Here is an 18,965-nt window from a genome sequence, read left to right as displayed (position 1 = left end):
TCCCGGGTGCCGCAGCACTCACTCACCACAATGATGTTTCACTAGGTGCCCTGATTGAAACTCCGTGCTGCTTGGTTCGCTCGCAAACAAATGGCCCACCCTGCTTGCTGCAGGCAGGCTATGGGGACAAAGGAGCTACCGAGCTCCTTTTTACCCTCTGCTTTGGGTTAGGACCCAGCGCCCAAGCAGGCTGGGCAGGGAGGCGCTCTGCCACCAAGGAAGGGAGACAGGGGGTGGGGGGATCTGGATGTAAGCTGGATGGGATAGGAAGAGAGAGGAGGTACCAGGCAGTATAGCCCCTGTAGCTAGATGTTGAACTTTTAAACAATGCTAAGTCTTCTAAAGTTGTACACAATGCCACCAGTTCTCAGATCTCCCTGAGATTCAATATTCCACTAGAATAAGCTGCAAGAAGAATATTGTACTTATGATTAGAGCTAATCATAAGAAATATAACTTGATTAAAATAAGTTTAAGAGTGAAACTGTTGAAGCAGAATTCTGATTTTTTTTTTATGTTTTGTGAGTTAAAGTTTCTTGTCTTGGTAGACATGTGATAGACCAATGAGCTAACTCTTGGAAAATAATTTTAATGGAAATATGATGCACAGTAATAGGTTGGAAGAACAAATGAAGAGATCTTCAGTACTTAAAATTTCAAGAACAGCAGTGTGCCAGTAGGGGAGCCTTTCCTGGTGTCAACCTCTCAGGGGTGAACACCTATCACACTAGTAAAGAAGAGTGACTCTCCCTCTACTGAACAGCTATTAAATTCTAATAGCTCATCAGCTAGATGTGCATCTTCATGCCCACTTTGCCACTCTATTTTAGGAATGTTTAAAGCTTGAGCTTGCAATGTCTTCTTTAAGCTGTCACTTGCTATAATTTGCATGTATATATAGCCAATTTTGTCTCTAAAACATTGTTTCCTTAATGGTATCAGCCACCTCTCTCATAATCTTTCCATTTACACTTTAGAGAAAATTGATAAGCCCCAGTGGAAGTATTTGATATATATGTTTGAATTAGGGCTCAATAGTTTGTAGTTCTTATTTTTTGAACAATCACCACTTGTTGGGGATCTCCAAATAAATTGCCATATTCTCCAAGAAACTCATGTAAGAAAGAGTAAGAGAGGTTGAGACCTATTTTGTTTTAGCAATAAGTCATTAGAAATCATTGGAGTATCTCCATTTAGCTATAGCATGAGTAATAAAAGCCCAAAGATAGATATGGAGTGAAGATCAGAAAAGCAAAACAACCAGCAACTGGCTCTTACCTATATCTCAGACACAAATGGTGATCCTACCTACACAATTTCTCAGAATGAGATTGACATAGGCCTATATCCTCCAGTCTTATATTCCTATATACTGCTAGGATTAAAGGAGTATATCACCACCACCAAGCCTCTATGATTAGCTGTTATGGCTACTGGGATTAAAGGTGTGTGTCACCACTGTCTGGTAGTGTATGGTTGACCAGTTTGACTGTTTTACTAATACAAGTGAAATATCACTACATTTGTCAGAATCTTAGCATTAGGTTCTCTGTATGATCTGTGACATATCTAGTCACTTGATGAGATGACTCTGATGGTGCATCTCTCTTTGAAACATTATTTTCTCCTGTAAGTAAACTGCCATATACTTCAAGACACTCATGTAAGAAGGATTAATAGAGGTTGTGACCTATTTTGTTTTAGCAACAATTCATTAGAAATTACTGCAGTATGTCCATTTAGCAGAATCTTAACATTAGGTTCTCTCTATAATCTATGTAATATTTAGTCACCTCTGGTGATGTTTCTCTTTTGGAATATTATTTTCTTCTGTAAGTAAACACTCACCCATGTTAATCTAAATAATCCCAAAAACTCCTTCATTCACAAAGTTGGCTTTGGATGATACCCTTGTTTATCTATTCTTAATTATTTTATAAATGAAAATTGTGGGCAATCGCCCATTTTATGATGTGAGTTGCTAAAGAGAGTTGGTGTGTGGACAGGACCAGACTCAGGGTTCAGTCCTGAGAAGTTCCACTTTCAGAAACAGCAGAATACATGGTATATTTAATTTTTACTATTTCATGAGTTTCATCCATTGAAGTTTTCATAACTGCACCATTTTCCATAATCAGAGTTAAAGCAGTATATTGGACTTCAGATGAAACACTGTATACTATTTAATGAAAAGTTAGAAGAAGGAATTTTTTACTCTTATATAAAAACAATTTTCTTTACTCTAGAATCAGGTTCAGATCTTCACTTTTTTTCAGGAATAGGTGACAAATACAATTTGATTTACTTACTATTATATATGCGAAGATCTTATAACTGCATCAATGTGCTTTATGCAGAAAAAAACAGACAATGGTTCTTGGATATGATATTTAGATAAAAAATTACTTTTTTGTGACATAATTACTATTTTCCATATGTCCACCTTCAATGACAGATTAAGGTATAATTTACAATATTTCATATATATGATTATAAAATATTTCATTACATTATATTATTGATATCAGTGATTAGCACAATCTCAAAACACCTTTTTCTTCAGTAGCTCATTCACAAGGCAAAATATCTTTCTATCCTATGATACAATTTCCACTGAATCAGTTTCCACCTAAGAATCATCTTTTAAGAAATGGAGGCTTATCAGTAAATCCTTCCCTGTTTGCTTTGACTCTAACATTGAAGAACAGCAAGGTCATCTGACTCCTTCCCTAGAAGAACATTTAGCTCATGATGCAAAGGAGATACAATATTAGAAAGACTGGAAGGAATGGTGACAAAACTAACCTGAGGTATTGAATTGTGACTGACCAGAGTCACTATTTTGCAACATTATCTGATGTGGCAATTTCAGCTCTCGTTTTGTGAGGAAAAAATTTTTCTGAAAGGTTTCTAGCTATTAATTACCAGAACTATTTATGAGTGTCTTCATCGTATACCCAAAGAGACAGACTGAGGAGCTTTTTGCTCCCTTATGATTTTTGATGAGTGACACTCATCAAAAATCATAAGTTTGGACATCACAGAGACTATAAAGGTCTGATGTTTGAATGTTTTACAGAAAAATCTGCACATCTCATGGGACTCGGGGTCACTATATGTGGCAATCTTTATCTTTCATCGCATACATAGTCTTTCATTCTCATCAGGACCCTTTTATTTCTCAGATAGTTATATACTGACCATTATCCTTATTAAATAACCATCATTGCTTTTTGGAAGAGAGCTCATGAGTACAATTGTTCAGACACACTAATATCTGAGCAGAACAAATATAGAAAATGGTGAGTTGTCCATTTTTGTTTACTTTTAAAGTATTTTTGAGATCATATAATAATTACATTTTGCTTTTATCATTTCTCTCTCCAAACTGTCCTATATAATCTTCTTTGCTCTATTTTAAATGAGTTGCCTCTTTGTTCAATAATTGTTATTCTATCACAAATACCCTATACATTACAGATTTGCAACATAAGGATTGTCTTTATGACCTATATCTCAGAGATGTTATTGAAAATTCTCCGAATTTGATCTTGACAGTTTCCTATGGTATTCTCTCTTGCTTGGTTGTTCCTAGCCTGTACACAGGCTGCAAATCTAGGCCCATGTAATATATGACCATGCATATTACAGATCGTTTAGTTTTTCTGTTAGTGGTGTTCGTTTGAAGGAAGCTCAGGTTAGAACTTCAAAACAGGCACCTAGACCCAAGAAGTTAAGGAGAGACCATGGGGAATGCCTATTATTTACTTGCCCTAATTGATTTACTCAGATCACTTTTTATGTTATTCAGGTTCACATGTCCAGGGATGGCACTGACCACAGTATGTTGAGCCATTCAACAAATGGAATGGTATTATTTTCTCAACTGAGGTTCCCACTTCTCTGATGACTCTAACCTAACCAACACAATTGATAACTTAATTACTTGACTCACAATGACATTGATATTTAACCAATAAATTTTATTTGCTCATGCATTTCTAATATCTTATTTAACATTGATACAAGGAAAAGCATTGCAACATTTTATAATTTTTATTGAGTATTAGAAACTATTTTTACATACCAATATAGTTTCCCCTCTTCATTATCTTCCAATTCCCTTCCACCACCTCCTTTCAATCCCTATTCACTCCCCCTCCATCAACATTCAGGTAAAGAAAGGCCTCCTAATGGGAGTCTATACAGTGTGGCATATGAAGTTTAGAAAGAAGCAAGCTCCTCACTCCCTGCATCCATGCTGAGTGAAACATCCCAACATAGTTAACAGGTTCCAAAAAGCCAGCTCATGTGCCTGGTACCACTGATAGAAGACCCACAAATAGACCAAGATTCACACCCACATTCAGAAGATCTTGGGCAGTCCCTTCTAGGTTCCCTATCTGTCAGTCCAGAGTCTGTGAGCTACCATTAGCTTGGGTCAGCTGTCTCTGTAGCATTTCCTGTCATTATCTTGACCTCTCTTGCTCATATAATCCCTTCCCTCTCTCTTCAACTGTACTCCTAGAGCTTGGCCCAAAGCTTTGCTGTAGATCTCTGAATCTGCTTCTGTCTGTTATTGGCTAAAAGCTCCATGATGATGATTATGGTAAGTTAAACAATGGAGTATTACTTAGTGATAAACACAATGGAGGGGATGAGTGATGGGACCATGAATGTTTGGGATTGCTAAATTGGTGGAGGGACAAAAAGGAAAACAATGAAAGAGATATAATGATAGAGGTGGCCATTATGAGCTTATGAAGAAACCTGGTGCCAGGAGATTCCTAGGAATCCACAAGGATTTCCCCAGCTAAGACTCCTAAGACAGCTAAGACTCCTAAGACAGAAAAGGGTATCTGAAATGGTCTTTACCTATAAACAGTCCAACTTTTAAAAGTCCATTAGTCTTAGAAAATTTCAGTATTTTAAAATTACAAATGTCTCTTTAAAATCTCAATGTTTCCATAAATGTCAAATTTTTCCAATTCTGTGGTCAGTAAAATAAAAATGGCATACATTTTAATATGTAAGGGTAAACATACACTTTCTCTGTACCAAGATTTAGCTGCTCTCCATGACCCTTTTATGCCTTAAAAATCAGTAGAATGTGAGAGACTCAAAAAGTGGCAAATTAAGCATGCAGCATGATATATAGACTTTGCCCATTTTGGAACAGAGATTCTACATGCTGACCATTTATAAATTCTCACAGAACCTTTCTTTCCCATAAGTCTCTTTTTAATCATTTCATTTTAATTTCACAGCCTCAGCTAACCAACAGCTACTGAACCAGAAAACAAAGGTTTTACTTCAGTAGTGCAAGTCTCTTATACATATGAATTGGTTCTTCATCTCTAGATGTTCAGAATAAGAGATTAGAATTACAAATAGAATAAGAATAACCATGATAATAGCTCTGCTACCTTCTTAAACTTTACAAATTAGGCTTCCTTAATCTGTACTCTTCCTTGCATAATCCTCCAAGTTTCCATAGAAGCTAATTGGATTATATGTAAGCAATGGGACAATTATGGTTTTATAGTTTTTGTATTACATTAATTTGTATGATATGTTTTTCATTGTGTTCCATGTGATTTGGGACATATTTCCTCCAAATAATCAGAGGACACTGGATTCTTCTCCAAATCTTTATATCATATGTTCTTTAATTTTTTTATAGCATTAATTACTCAGATCTTCTGTGGACCTCCTTTTTTGCACACCTATTTTTCAGCACTGAAAAGGGATTCTTTATTTAAAAACCAGTGTATCCATAAACAGCTGTAATTGTTTCAAGATTCAATATTTAAGAATTTTATTTTATTCAACCTATTTCTATCATGGTAAAGTATCCAGAGTATGTTTGATTCAATAGTCATTTTTTTTGTCATAATAGTGTTTTATCTGTCTTTAGAAAGGAAATTGCTCTGTGGTAAAGAGTTATCAGTTCTGAAAGGATACAACTTAGTCAAAGTACTTAAACTTGCTGTGACTTGGAGAATAGTAACACTTTTGAGTGATCACTAATGATTTGTCCATTATATAGATATTCTTTTAATGACAATTATAACTATGTTCAGCATCTTTTATAGGTTGATTTTATCTTGTAGCTCTTCAATAGACAGGGCTTCAAAAGATATCTTTGTGTATAAATAACATCATTTAATACTTGTAAAAAAGAAGATAGTGTGAACATTCCAATTGCAACAGATCCCTTGTGTTCAGCATTCTTAATCTCAATGGAATGGAGAGAGGCATGTGAATACAAGCCTTTGGCTACTTCCAACATTTTGTCCCAAAGAAAAGACAGTGGCATACAGAAACTTAAATGCTTTGCCTGAGATGAATACAATACCTTTGTTTCCTCCTGTATTAAAACCATTTGTTCATCCATTCCATAAACTGACACTGTCTTTGTCTTCCAATGATATTGTTAATACAGAATAATACAGACATTTCAAATCAAAATCTATGTATAAGACATAAAAATAACCATGAACAAATCCAGAAAAATTATTTCCTAATAACAGTTTTTAACAGTGTTTCCTTTTATCAAACTCAACCTATGCTTAGATAACTCAATCAAGCACACTGTGGAAACTGACTTTGAAGATCTGAGATAAAACTCTTTAATTTAACTCAGTAAGTAGTATATAAGAAGACTAGATATTATTTATCTAGAATATAGCAGCAACTCTCTCAATTCAGGTCTGCTGTTGATCAGATTAAGACGACTTTCAGCAAAACTCAAATGCTTCTGAGGTATTACCTTAGCTATATAAGAGGCATCCTTCATTAATTTCATGTTGATATTCATTAATTTCATGTTGATATCTGATGTGCATAAATGACTATACAAATATATAAGATATCAAAATGAATGATCCAAGAGCCTTTGAGAGAATCATTTGATTTTGATATTACTTATCTAGAATAAACAGAATCTGAGCAAAATGAAATCATGACTCATAAGAAAGGGGCACAAAGTGGGAAAACACATAGAAATGAAGCTTGTGAAGATTACCAACCACCAGTTGGCCTTATATAAAACAGCAATGAAACCTTGTAAAATGGAAGAGAGGGTATAAAAAGCAACAAAAGTAATCACAAGAATCAGAATGGTCTGGGTGGCTCTAGACTCAGGAGAGATTCTGATGGAAGTTTGATTGCGCCGGATGTATTGAATCAGCTGTTTGTGTCTATGAAGAATGGCAATCATGGAGCCGCTTGACCAGATGATGAATAGAGAAAACAGGACTTCAGGGAATACCAATAATGCTATGTACAGTAATTCTACAATTTTTTCACGTCCCAAAGCGGAGCAGAATGAAAAATCCCTTTTTTCTGTTGTATTTTTCTGACTCTGTTTGATATGTACAAGGACAGGAAAAATGAAATTTATGGCACTGTACAGGGCCCAGCAGAGAGAAATAGTGAAGCCAATGTGATTTGGAAATTTGAATTTAATGTTCTTCCAAAAGGAATTATGTGGACTGATGGTGATGGCCTGGTAGACACTCAAGAGGCAGGTAGTTCCCATAGACATGCTTCTACCAAGTCTTTGAATATACAAGAAAAGCTTGCACATGAAATCACTGAAGAACAGTTTCATCCCAAAAGCTGCCATTGTATGGGGCACCCCTTTAGAAAGAATGATCAAAAAGTTGGCTGTGATTAAATGTGTAAGGATCAAATCTGTGGGTTTCAATGTGTGTTCATTTAGGTATTTGGAAAGAAGAGAGATGTTTCCCAGAATTCCAAAAGTACTTTGTGTTAAGAATATTATTATTATTGCAAAATTCTTCAAATCCATCTTGTCATTTAACAAAATATTCTAAAATAATAGCAACAATTACATCTCTGAGCAAAATGATGAGTTCAAGATTTTATTGCTTAGGATGTCAATATGAGAGAACCACTTGAGTTCAGGGGAAGAAAGCCAATGAGTGCAGCAAAGCAAGATTCTGCCCAAAATCTCATATATCTTGGCAAAAATAATAACTGTCATCATGATTGTTATAGTCTGCAAAAGCACATATTTATAAAGTAAATATCCAGGTATCATTCTTAGAATATCCAAAATTTAAAATACAGCATTTTTATCATGAGGTATCAATGACTCTCCTCTGAAGATGAAGAGAACAGTAAATTGCCCATTTTTGGATAAACTTTGACAACCACTCATAACATAAAAGAAGAGATTTCCATCAACATCTTTGTGAGGTAACGAATCCATTCTGAGATTATTTATCTAAAGTTTAAATAAAAATAAAAATATTGTAAAAACAATGTATTTCTCAATGCATCAGCAATAAAATATTTATTGCCGATCATAAAACATACTGATTGTAAGATTCAAATATCAAATTGGATGATGTTATTTTGAAATTCATTTTCTCCTCACTCTCTAGCATGCAAACCATACCTACAAATAAACATTTAACAAGAAATTTTCAATGAAAAAGTGTGAGTTAGAAGAAAAGTACTTTGGATGTATTTGAAGGACTGCTGGTATTTTTCTATGATAGATGTTATTCAACCTACATAAAGTCAAGCATGAAACACCAATTAAGATTAATAATGATGACAAAATTAAAACAACATGGTTTTCAATGAATCATTTATAATGTAATGATCTTTGAACTCTTTTTGATAAAGAAACAGGTACAAAGAATGACATTCATCAGAATATACTTTCTCACAGGAGTCAGTTGAAATTCTAACATTGTTGGCTTCATTATTACTCATCCTCATAGAGTTTTGGTTTGCTGTGATTACTGAACACAAACAAAGTGATGATGTTGATGAATCCATTAACACCAGATCTTGCAGAACAAGAAAATAATGTGTAATAATTGGAAATGTCTAATATGAGACTTGCCAAACCCTGAAGACACCCAGAAAGACAGTTACCTGGAAGTGAAATACACATCACATTAGAAAACCAGGTGTAATGGTCTTAGTTCATATTCAGTAGAGAAAAGGTAGAGGTGATATTCAGAAGAATCAGTTCTTCCAGAATTCCATCTTCATCTTGGAGATCCCAGGATTCTTCTTATTTTTCAATTCCTAGAATTGTTTTACCAGTTTCCCATGAGTTTTCCTTTAGATGCTACAGAAAATTTAAGATTCTGAAGAAAGCACTCAGTGTGATGACATTTATCCATTAACTGAAATCACATATTCTCACTGATGAAAACTAACTTAAGGCTTTATTATCAGAAATGGCTCCATGCAGTTAAATTTTAAAACTGAAAACAGAATTTGCAATTGTTCTTATAACACCTCCTGTGATTTCATTGATATTTGATATGAAAGATGGTGTTTCATTCATTGCCAAGACAAAATCTTAGGGATTATTTGGTCAATGATTGTCAAAATTCATAACAGAAGTAGGGAGACTTGAGAAATGGGAATCCAGAAAGGATTCATTTAACAAGTCATATTGTGTAGGACTCAACTTTGAAATGTTTTCAAAGTCTCAGTCCATGCATATATTGATTCATAATTTGTAATTCAATTTCAAATATAACTTTCTGACATTATAAAGCAAATCAGTGTTAACTTATAATCCAATGCATATAAACTACCCTCTTAAAAATTTAATTTCATGAATTCAAAGAATACCCAGTATTTACTTTTCACCAGATAATATTTTATATTCCATGAGCAAAAAATTGTGAACTTACCCAGACAAATTGTTGAACAATGTTACATTGACATTTGAAACATGAAAAGTAATAAGCAACAATACAGAATGTTATACAAATTAATTTATTACTGTGATAGGTAGTTCAGTCAGTACACTGTGTCCTGTACATATGGAATTGATTCAGTTTCTAGAATTCACATTAAAAGTTATAGCTGAGGTGCTACACACTTGAATCTGAGCAATGAGGAGGCATGGACAAAAAGATTCCTGGATTTACCAGTCAACTTAGCGAACACTAGAGTTCCTGGCCAGGGAGGGTCTCCCACAATTTGGCAAAAAAAAAAGGAAAAGGAAGAAAAATTAGTGTAAATGCCAGAGCAGTTCAGAACACCACAGGAAGGTTCATACAACCAACAAACCTGTAATCATAGGTAATCAAAGAGACTGAATCAACAACCAGCTTCATGGAAATGACCTAGGTATTCTGCATACATGTTACAGTTGTGTAGATTGGTCCTCTTAGAGGACTATTAATAGTGGGAACAGGGTCTTTCTCTGGCTCTTTTATTGGATTTCAGAACCCTACTCCTTATACTGGATTACCTTGCCCAGCTTTTATATAAGGGGAGGTGCTTAGTCTTACTGTTATTTGATATGCTACATTTTATAGATCCTCACTAGTTACTTGCCCTTTCTAGGAGGGAGATGGATGAAGAGAAGATTCAAGGGTGTGAGACAGAAAGAAAGAGGGACTGTGGTGGGAGGATGGGTGAGGCTCTGGCAGTATGTAAAATAAAGAGATGGATAATAAAAAGAAGGTAAAAAAGGTCTGAGGAACAACAGCATATTGTCCTCAGACCATAAACACATACACCTAATTAGGCAGACACATGAATGCAGATACATATACACATGCACACATACATTACACAAAAGAAATAAAAGTATTATTGATTTCATTCAGGTCAAGACTTATATTTGCATAAGACTATAATTAACCAAACTATTTATTTATAAATCAAAATTATAAGCAACCCTGAATACATTACAAATGAAGCATCAGTATATATAAAAGACTATGCTCTGAAAATTTGAGCTATGAAGATTATTTTGAGTTATGAATTCAGACAAATCATAGTATCTTTGCCACTTAGCCACAAACCTCTCTCAGTTTCAACATAAGTAATGAAATATGAAAAGCACCTCTCAATAATGAGTGTAGTTTTGCCATAATAGCAAACTAATGGAAATGGCATAAGAGATTGCTTCTAACTGAGCACTGTGCATGTTTTACAATGACAGTCACTTTCCTTTCAACACTGTGCTTTCACATTCAAGAGTAAGAGTAGTATGAGCAGTCATAAACAGTGACTTTAGCGTAGTCACAGCTCCTGGCTGGGTCATAAATGCAGTGTTACGTTATAATGTTCTTTATTCTAGAAAACATACTTCACTCAAGAGTTAGATGATTCTTATAGTCTAGTACAATCTTTAGTATAAATATAAAACCATTTCTCTCAACTATAATAGTCATACAAAACAGTATCAATAATTCACGTACAGTGTTTACAGTGAAATATTAATGGCCTAATCGATATAATCCTTAAATGTATTTGAAATCAGATATCATTATGAGTCACAATTTCCAAAACGTAGGATCAAAACATCATTAAATAATATTAGTTATGTACAAGCTCAGGAAAGAGCTCTCTTTGGTTGCTCTTATGAGGGTACAGAAAGTCTTTATTTGAATTGACAGAATTTTTTCTATGTCTGTTTTTACCCCAGAATTCATTGTCCATATTTGAACACTTACCAAATTGCCCTTCTTTTCTGATCTGTCTTCAAGGCTGAAATACAAATGCTCACTTGCCTCCTGCTTTCTCGGGAACCTTTTTCAGTGTGCAACTCCTAACATCCTGACAGGCAGCATTGTGGATAAGTACAGCATCTCAAAGCCAAGATAAAGGTGAATATCTCTGTGACCTCATGTCCCTTCTGATCTAATATCTTCATTTTATCTGCAGTGGGAATAACAGTGTTGGCTTTGGGAGAATGGAATCTGAAACATTTTTTTCTGGTTGTTAATTGCCAAAAGCAATCATGAGTTTCTTGTGAGTGTCTCCAGAGGTAGTGTGTACTTGGGAGAGCCTCTTACTTTTCCATTATTCTTGAAGGGTGAGGAGAAGAAAAGTTGCAGGCAGCACCAGTTTCTACAATCTAAGAGTCTTACATAAACTTTCTGTCCATTTGGATTTCATCCTGTACTGGGTTCTTTCTTGTTGTAATAGGAGCGGCGGGGCTGCATCCCCAGCACCTCAGCAGCCTGGCTAGCTTATGCCCCGAAATAACAACACACAAATTGTATTCATTTAAACACTGCTTGGCCCATTAGCTCTAGCCCTTACTGGCTAATTCTGATATCCCGATCAACCCATCTCTAATAATCTGTGTAGCACCAGTCTTACTGGGACAGATTCAGCATGTCTGACCTGGCGGCTTGCTTCATCATGTGTGTCTGCCTGGGAAAGGGGTGCATGGCCTCTCTCTGAGGTGTCTGCCCCCGAGAGGAGAGCTGTAGAGTCTGAGCTCACTTCCTCTTCCTCCCAGCATTCTGTTCTGTTTACTCCTCCCACCTATGTTTTAACCTATGAGGCCAAGCAGTTTCTTTATTACTTAACCAATGACCTTCCTCCATCACTTTCTCCAAAAGTTAAGCTATTTATTTTCATATGTATTTTATTTATCATAATTTATTTCTTGCCATACAGCTTCCCTATTTTACAGCACTCAGAAGGTCAAAGATAGTCATCAACTTATAGTTATGTAATCAAATATCAGTAAGGGAAAAACTTGATATCATAATCTTCATCAGCTATCAATGCCAAGTTTTGGTACACTTTTTAAATTCCAGCCTGCTAGTAAAACTTAAATCATTACCCCCAAATTAACAGACTGTCTGAACACAGCCCTATTCTTAAATGAATTGCATGTAACTCTCCCTTACAAATAATTTTACATGTTTTCATCAAATGTATCATGAAGTCATACTATCTTCTCATTCTAGAAGAATTGAATGGAACTGAAAAAATATATTATTTTTAAAAAGAACTTTCATGGTTAAGCAAACAGAACACAAATATCTTTAGCTTTTTGTTCATCCATAGCACTTAGCTCCCAAAACTCACTGAGATTCTAAAATTCACCACACTGGGATGGAAGCAGAGTTAACTCTTGGTCACATCCTAGGAAAGGAAGATTGGATAAAATTAGCCAAGGAAAAATGGAGGCAATGGAAAGTGCAGGCAATGTCGTTGCAAATAATAAATGAAAATTATTTTCTCCAATCATGTGTTCCACCACTAATGCACACTAAAGCTAAAAGCAGTTTATCTGAAAAGACACAGAACACTGATATGCTATTGCAGGGAATAAAGAACTCTGCAGTGTTAAAAAATATATATCAGTGTATCATCTTGGTTCATGCAACAATGTTGCTGGTGACTACATATCCACTGAGGGCTGTTGCTCATTTGCAAGCATATTGAGTGGTGTGATGTTTACAAAAAGTATTGGTTGAATAAGCTGGGAAATTTCATACTCTTGTACACACTGGGAGTCTGAGGTGATATTCTTAACAGCCCTCAGTTTTTTATAGAGACATCCAATTCAACTATAAGAATTCACTACCCCAGAAAATATCCGGTAGGATTTCCACCTACCTAAAGTTCTAGGTAGAGGGAAGGACATAAGTCAAGATACTGTCAAAGAGTTTGAGGTACAGATGTGATCTATGGGAGCCTATAAATTGGCAATAAGTTAATGGAGGCCAGAGTAACAAGTAAGTACAAGAAGCAGAGGAGAAAGTAATACTTGAGATGTTTGAAGATTTTTCTTAAACTTCAAATTAATTTTGGACAAAAAATGCTTCCATGTTCATTTTAATAAAATACAACTTTTACTTTCTTTATAAAATGACAAATGTATAAATACTATATTATCTTATATTCATTAAATGTGTACAATTAAGATTATCCAGGCCTTAGAATATTCAGTTTTTATAGCCTGAGAATAGGAGGATGACTTGGAAATCTCAGGTCTAAAAGATCACTAATTTCCATGATTTAGGAAGGAGGAGGTACGTGTTAGGCATCTTACAATTAGACAAAAATAGAGATGGGATACTGAAGGTATGGAAAACTCATGGTAAGTGGCAAATGTACAGCTGTCAGATCTACCGGACTAATCCATGAGGGTTTGGACCTGCCACATGGAGAACCCATTTTGCTGAGTTGCTGAACACCTTTCTTTTGGATGAGTCACTGTCAATTCTGTAGAGATCTTGAGAAACCATGGCATTTCTCACTCCAATAATACCTCATCAATTTAAATCTGACTTTTCCTGTGGGGCAGCCAGATACCTATCCCCATACCACAAAACCATAGTGTGAAGCCATTCACTAAGTCAAATATTTGTTCTTACAAAATAATCTACATAAAACTAGTTGGCCACAACTTCTTTTATTAACAGAACTCAAACAGCTGACTCAGGAAGGTATAATCTACTGCTCTTCTGCTCTAACATAACAAATTATTAATATTCTATATTTATCACCCACCTTGGTTTCAATTAATATAAGATGATAGCCCAGAAAATTAACTGTTTGTACAGAAATAAGGCCTGAGTTGCTAAAACTAGCTTCAGAGAAAAAAATTCTTTCTTGGGCACCTTGCTAGAGTCAAAATCAAAGTCCCCAAATGAGATTCCTTTTAACTCTACCAACCAGAGGTTAATGCAAATCAGGGACATTGTTTCCTTTCCAGGCCATTGCTACATCTACCAATGCTGTGTTCCCAGCCACCAAAGATATTTAAGTGGAAATGGTGCTCATCAATCAGAAATACCAAACCTGTGAGAACAGGATATAATGCTCAAACAATGGAAAATTTGAAGCCTAAGGGCTGGCTGTAAGGGATTCAGAGAAGTATTGAAAGAAAATATCTTGAAGAATACACTCTGTTTTGAAGAACTGAGTATAAGGATCTCAACTCACATTCAGTGTATAGAAGAAACACATACTTACAGGTCCTATGGGCATATGGTATGGTTGCCCATTTTGTGTTTTTATGGAATTTGTGTATGCATAAAAATGAGTGTTTCTGTGCCAATTTGTATTTCACATGGGTTTTTTATTTCTTCTTTATTTGTTTTGTTTTAATATGGTTTGTTTGTTCTTGTGGTATATTACTGTTTTAAGATTGCTTTTTTGTACTCTAATGAGAGATAGAAAAAGTGTGGGTTTGGGTGGGAGGATATAAAAGAAAATGTGGAAAGGGAAGCAGAATCATTATATTGTTCCAAAATTATTTTCAATGTTTTTATATGGAAAAGGAGCTCTGATAAAACTCCCATATCTGTTATCACTCTCAGTTATATGGACCATCCCTAATCCCCAATTCCTAGAGTCACTCTTCCAAATTTCACTGACTGACATAACATTTCATAGCCTCAGGTCCTGCACAGTAGCATGTACTCAGGTCACATCAATTGAAATCTAGTATTATCATGATGAGTGCTTCCTAAATTTTGACTGTGTCAAGAGGATTCTTTAGAAAAATATCCTCTATGATTCATCATTGTGATACAAATAATTCTTGCTGATTTATATGGATAGAAATTGCACACCATAGGCTTCCAGTACAGAGATATAGCATAGATTTACATAGGTTCTGGTAGGTATTAGGAAATAGTCCTTCCCAGAGCAAATTTGCACTAATTATAAACTTGATTCTGTTCTGATCTCTTGGGTGATGTGGACTCAGTAGTAAATTTGCCTGAGAACCAACTTTGTTATGTCTTTTCCTCCTCTCTTGAGTTAGTGGTGGTTTTCAGGGTAGACATTTTTTTTCTGGCAACATACCTGGCATGAATCTGTCTTGAATATTTCCTTACCTCAGAGTTGCCATCATTTACTAAGAATTCTCCTAATAGACTCTACAGTCTGGATGTAGCCTTGACCTTTCTCCTTGCCATTGGACTCTGTGAGGGTGTTGAGTTGGGTAACTTTCCTTTAGGACATCACCAAATTTAGGACTCCCCTTACATCTGGACTCAAGGAGGTGTGGCTTGGCATGGAAACTTTCTCTTTAATAATTCATCTGATATTCAGAAAAAATTTTCCTCTGCTTTATTTGAATTTTTACTACATCTTTTCTCAACTAGTACACATCTTTAGACATTAGTATTTACTCAGACTCCTGAGAGTCTTGATTAAGCTCTTAGAGTGAAATGTAAAACCCTAACAAAATATTTACATCTACAGGACAGTGAATCAAAGTGTAGATCTGACATCAATTAAACAGAGCATGGGGGGCGAAGCATCTGAATCAAGAGATTGTGATTTATGGCTCTGTGACCCTCATTCATCTCCCTTCAGAACTGCAATCTTCATTTCAACTGCAATGGTGGTGGCAATATTGGTTTTGGGAGTCAAGAAGTTTTTTGAATTGCTTTTAAAGTGGTAATTACTAAAGATGACAGCATTAATAATACAAACCCAGAGACAGATATTGGGGTAGAAGCTCAAGATCAGAAAATCAAAGCAGAAAAACAGACTCCTCAACGTGACAATAGACCACAATGTTCTCCATGAAACCTCAAACTATAATGGGTTTCTGACTCTTCTTGTTTTATGTTCCTCTCTCTCCAGCCATATCATTCTTGTCTCTAATTCCCTAATACTGTAATTAAAGGTGTGTGAATCAAGTGTGCTGGGAGCACATTTTTGCGAGTTCTATTTCTCCTTTTAGACAGATTCAATCTCAGGTAGCCCATGGTGGTGTTGAATCCTGTGACTAAAGGTGTGTACCACCACTCCCTGGCTTCTAGAGGCTTAGCTATGCACTCTGATATTGAGGCAGGCTTCATTTCTTAAATCTAAAATAAAATACCTCTTTTAAAGACACTTATGAGGTTCTTGGGTCTACATAATATGGAAGAATTTGAAGAGCCTCTTATTTTTTTCATTATCTATAATGGCATAATGTGGAATTCCCCTCTGTGTGCTGTAAATATGTTTTATTATCATTGTTAAATAAAAAACTGCTTTGGCCTGTGGCCAGGTAGAATAGATGTAGGAAAGAAAAGTAATCTGAATTCTGAGAGAAACTAGGCGGAGTCAGGGAGACACCATGTACCTGCCAAAGGAGACAGACCCACCAGAAATTTATTGGTACAGCACGATCCTCTTGGTGATAAAAGAAATAATAGAAATGGGTTAATTTAAGATAAGAGCTAGCTAGCAACACACTTAAGCTATTGTCCAAACGGTATTGCAAATAATCTAGTTTCTGTGTGATTATTTCAGGTCTCGGCAGCCAGAAACAAATGAACAGGTAGTCTCTGCATATAGAATGGCATCCGAATGACTGGGGCTAAACTGGGTGGCAAGTCACATACTTTGGGTCTGAGTGCTTGTGTGGACATTCAGTACCCTGGCCTGGGCAAATGGTTGAATCAGGTCTGCTAGGCATACACAGACAGGAGAGTATGGCAGATGCCCTTCACCATACACAGAGATATTTTCAGGCCATGTAGTGTACTGCATGGCAGACATAGCTTTTACTCAGACAAAAAGGGTTTATGTGCAGCACAATGTTACCCAGAGTTGAGGTGGTGAGAATTGTTCCCAACTGGCAGTGTCAGAGGCAGTGAACAGACATCCACCATGTTGAACTGGGCAGAGTCAAAAGGTAAAGCAGCCTTAGTCCTAACCTTGACACTTAGCATTTTTAAGAAGTGGTCCTGGTCAAAAAGTATTACAGATATGAAATAAAAAAAGAATCATAAGGAAAAGACTTCTAAATGGGACACAATGTTGGATAAATGTACATAGGCTAGAGAGTGAAGAAATAGAGTATAAAAAATAAAACACAGTCTTTAAAGAAACAGTACAGAGACCCACAGACTAAAGGAATAAAGAAAAAATAAGCCACATAAAGATGGAATATACACAGAGAGTCTGCATTATATATTTTATTGTGTTTCCTTAGGGCATAAGAGAGCTAGGCGGTAAAATTAAACTGAATGCTGGGAGAAACTAGGCAGAGTCAGGGAGATGTAGTTGCTGAAGGAGACAAATGACCTGGAACCTTATTGGTAAACCACAAGCCTCATGGTAAAAAATAAAATAATGGTAATGGATTAATTTAGGATTTAGAGTTCGCTAACAATAAGCTTAAGTTATTGGACAGTATTGCAACTGTTAAGCTATGTTTTGTGTGATTATTTGGGTCTGGGCAGCATGGAACAAATGTGAAACCTCTGCAAACATTTGCAGATGTTACCTCATGTGGAAGTTTCCTACTATTTCTTCAGAAGTGACAAATATAAAGCGATACAAATGAAAACAGAATATAAACATTTCTACACAAGTATTCACCTATTGGTTTTCTAGAATTGAATGGAGACGTGAACATGTACACCTGTACGTAACCCAGAAGCAATATTTATTTGATTAACTAATGGTAAATGAAAATGTTGTTTCCTCAAAAGTGTCTCACTAGGGAAACAATATTTTTTCTTTAGTTTACTCTGTATGCAGTAGATAGTCATTTGCAATGAATTCAATAGTATCTTTGGAGGGTCATTGTCTCATAATGTCATATCAATGTTCCTACTTGTTTAATTTTTTATTATTTTTTAATTTCTATTTCATTTATTTATATATTTTTCTTCTCTACTACATGTCCTCCAAGTATATATTATGGTTTCTAATTCAGTAGAGATTTTTTGGAATATCTGAGCTAAATAATGGTTGTCAGGTATTTTTGTGATTATTCGTAGGGTCTTTTACATCTAGTGGTTTGTTTTTATTTACAAAAACAATTGTTTGCAATTGTAAAATTTTAGCTGTTATTTTATCTTATTAAATAGTTTTTTTATTTCATTTTTATCCCGTAGAAGCCCATTCATTTTCTAAAGAGAAAGAGAAAGATGCATATCTGGATAGGATGGAAGGAGGAGAGGAGATGGACAAAGTAGAGGGACTGAAAAACCATAATCTGGATGTCTTATGTAAGAATATACACACACACACACACACACACACACACACACACACACACACACATATATATAGATATATTTAATGAGTGGTAAAATATTCATGAAGAATATATTTAAATAATTTTCAAAACATTAAATAGTAAGTTATAAATTATTTACCACAATGAAATAACAAATTAAATACAGGGAATCATGGAGCTGGCTTGGCCTAGTTTGCCTAGAAATGCATGCCTCATAGATTTT

General features: G+C 35.3%; 2 protein-coding genes across 2 annotated transcripts in view; both read right to left on the bottom strand.

Annotated features, from left to right (window-relative positions):
* Positions 1-18,965, bottom strand: part of LOC142832944 (uncharacterized) — a 776,034-nt gene that overhangs the window by 149,671 nt on the left and 607,398 nt on the right. The window lies entirely within an intron of this gene.
* LOC142837717 (vomeronasal type-1 receptor 4-like) lies at positions 6,932-7,816 on the bottom strand. Its single transcript, XM_075952974.1, has one exon. It carries the CDS (start codon positions 7,814-7,816, stop codon positions 6,932-6,934), a length of 885 nt encoding a protein of 294 aa, XP_075809089.1.

The sequence above is a fragment of the Microtus pennsylvanicus genome, chromosome 1, assembly GCF_037038515.1.
Source record: "Microtus pennsylvanicus isolate mMicPen1 chromosome 1, mMicPen1.hap1, whole genome shotgun sequence".
NCBI classification, from domain to species: domain Eukaryota; kingdom Metazoa; phylum Chordata; class Mammalia; order Rodentia; family Cricetidae; genus Microtus; species Microtus pennsylvanicus.
The sequence above is the reverse complement of the archived record's forward strand: the minus strand, read 5'-3'. Positions and strand labels throughout refer to the sequence as shown.

Excerpts from the sequence above, each read along its gene's own strand:
- LOC142837717 (XM_075952974.1), bottom strand. The coding sequence starts at position 7,816 with ATGGATTTGAAGAATTTTGCAATAATAATAATATTCTTAACACAAAGT.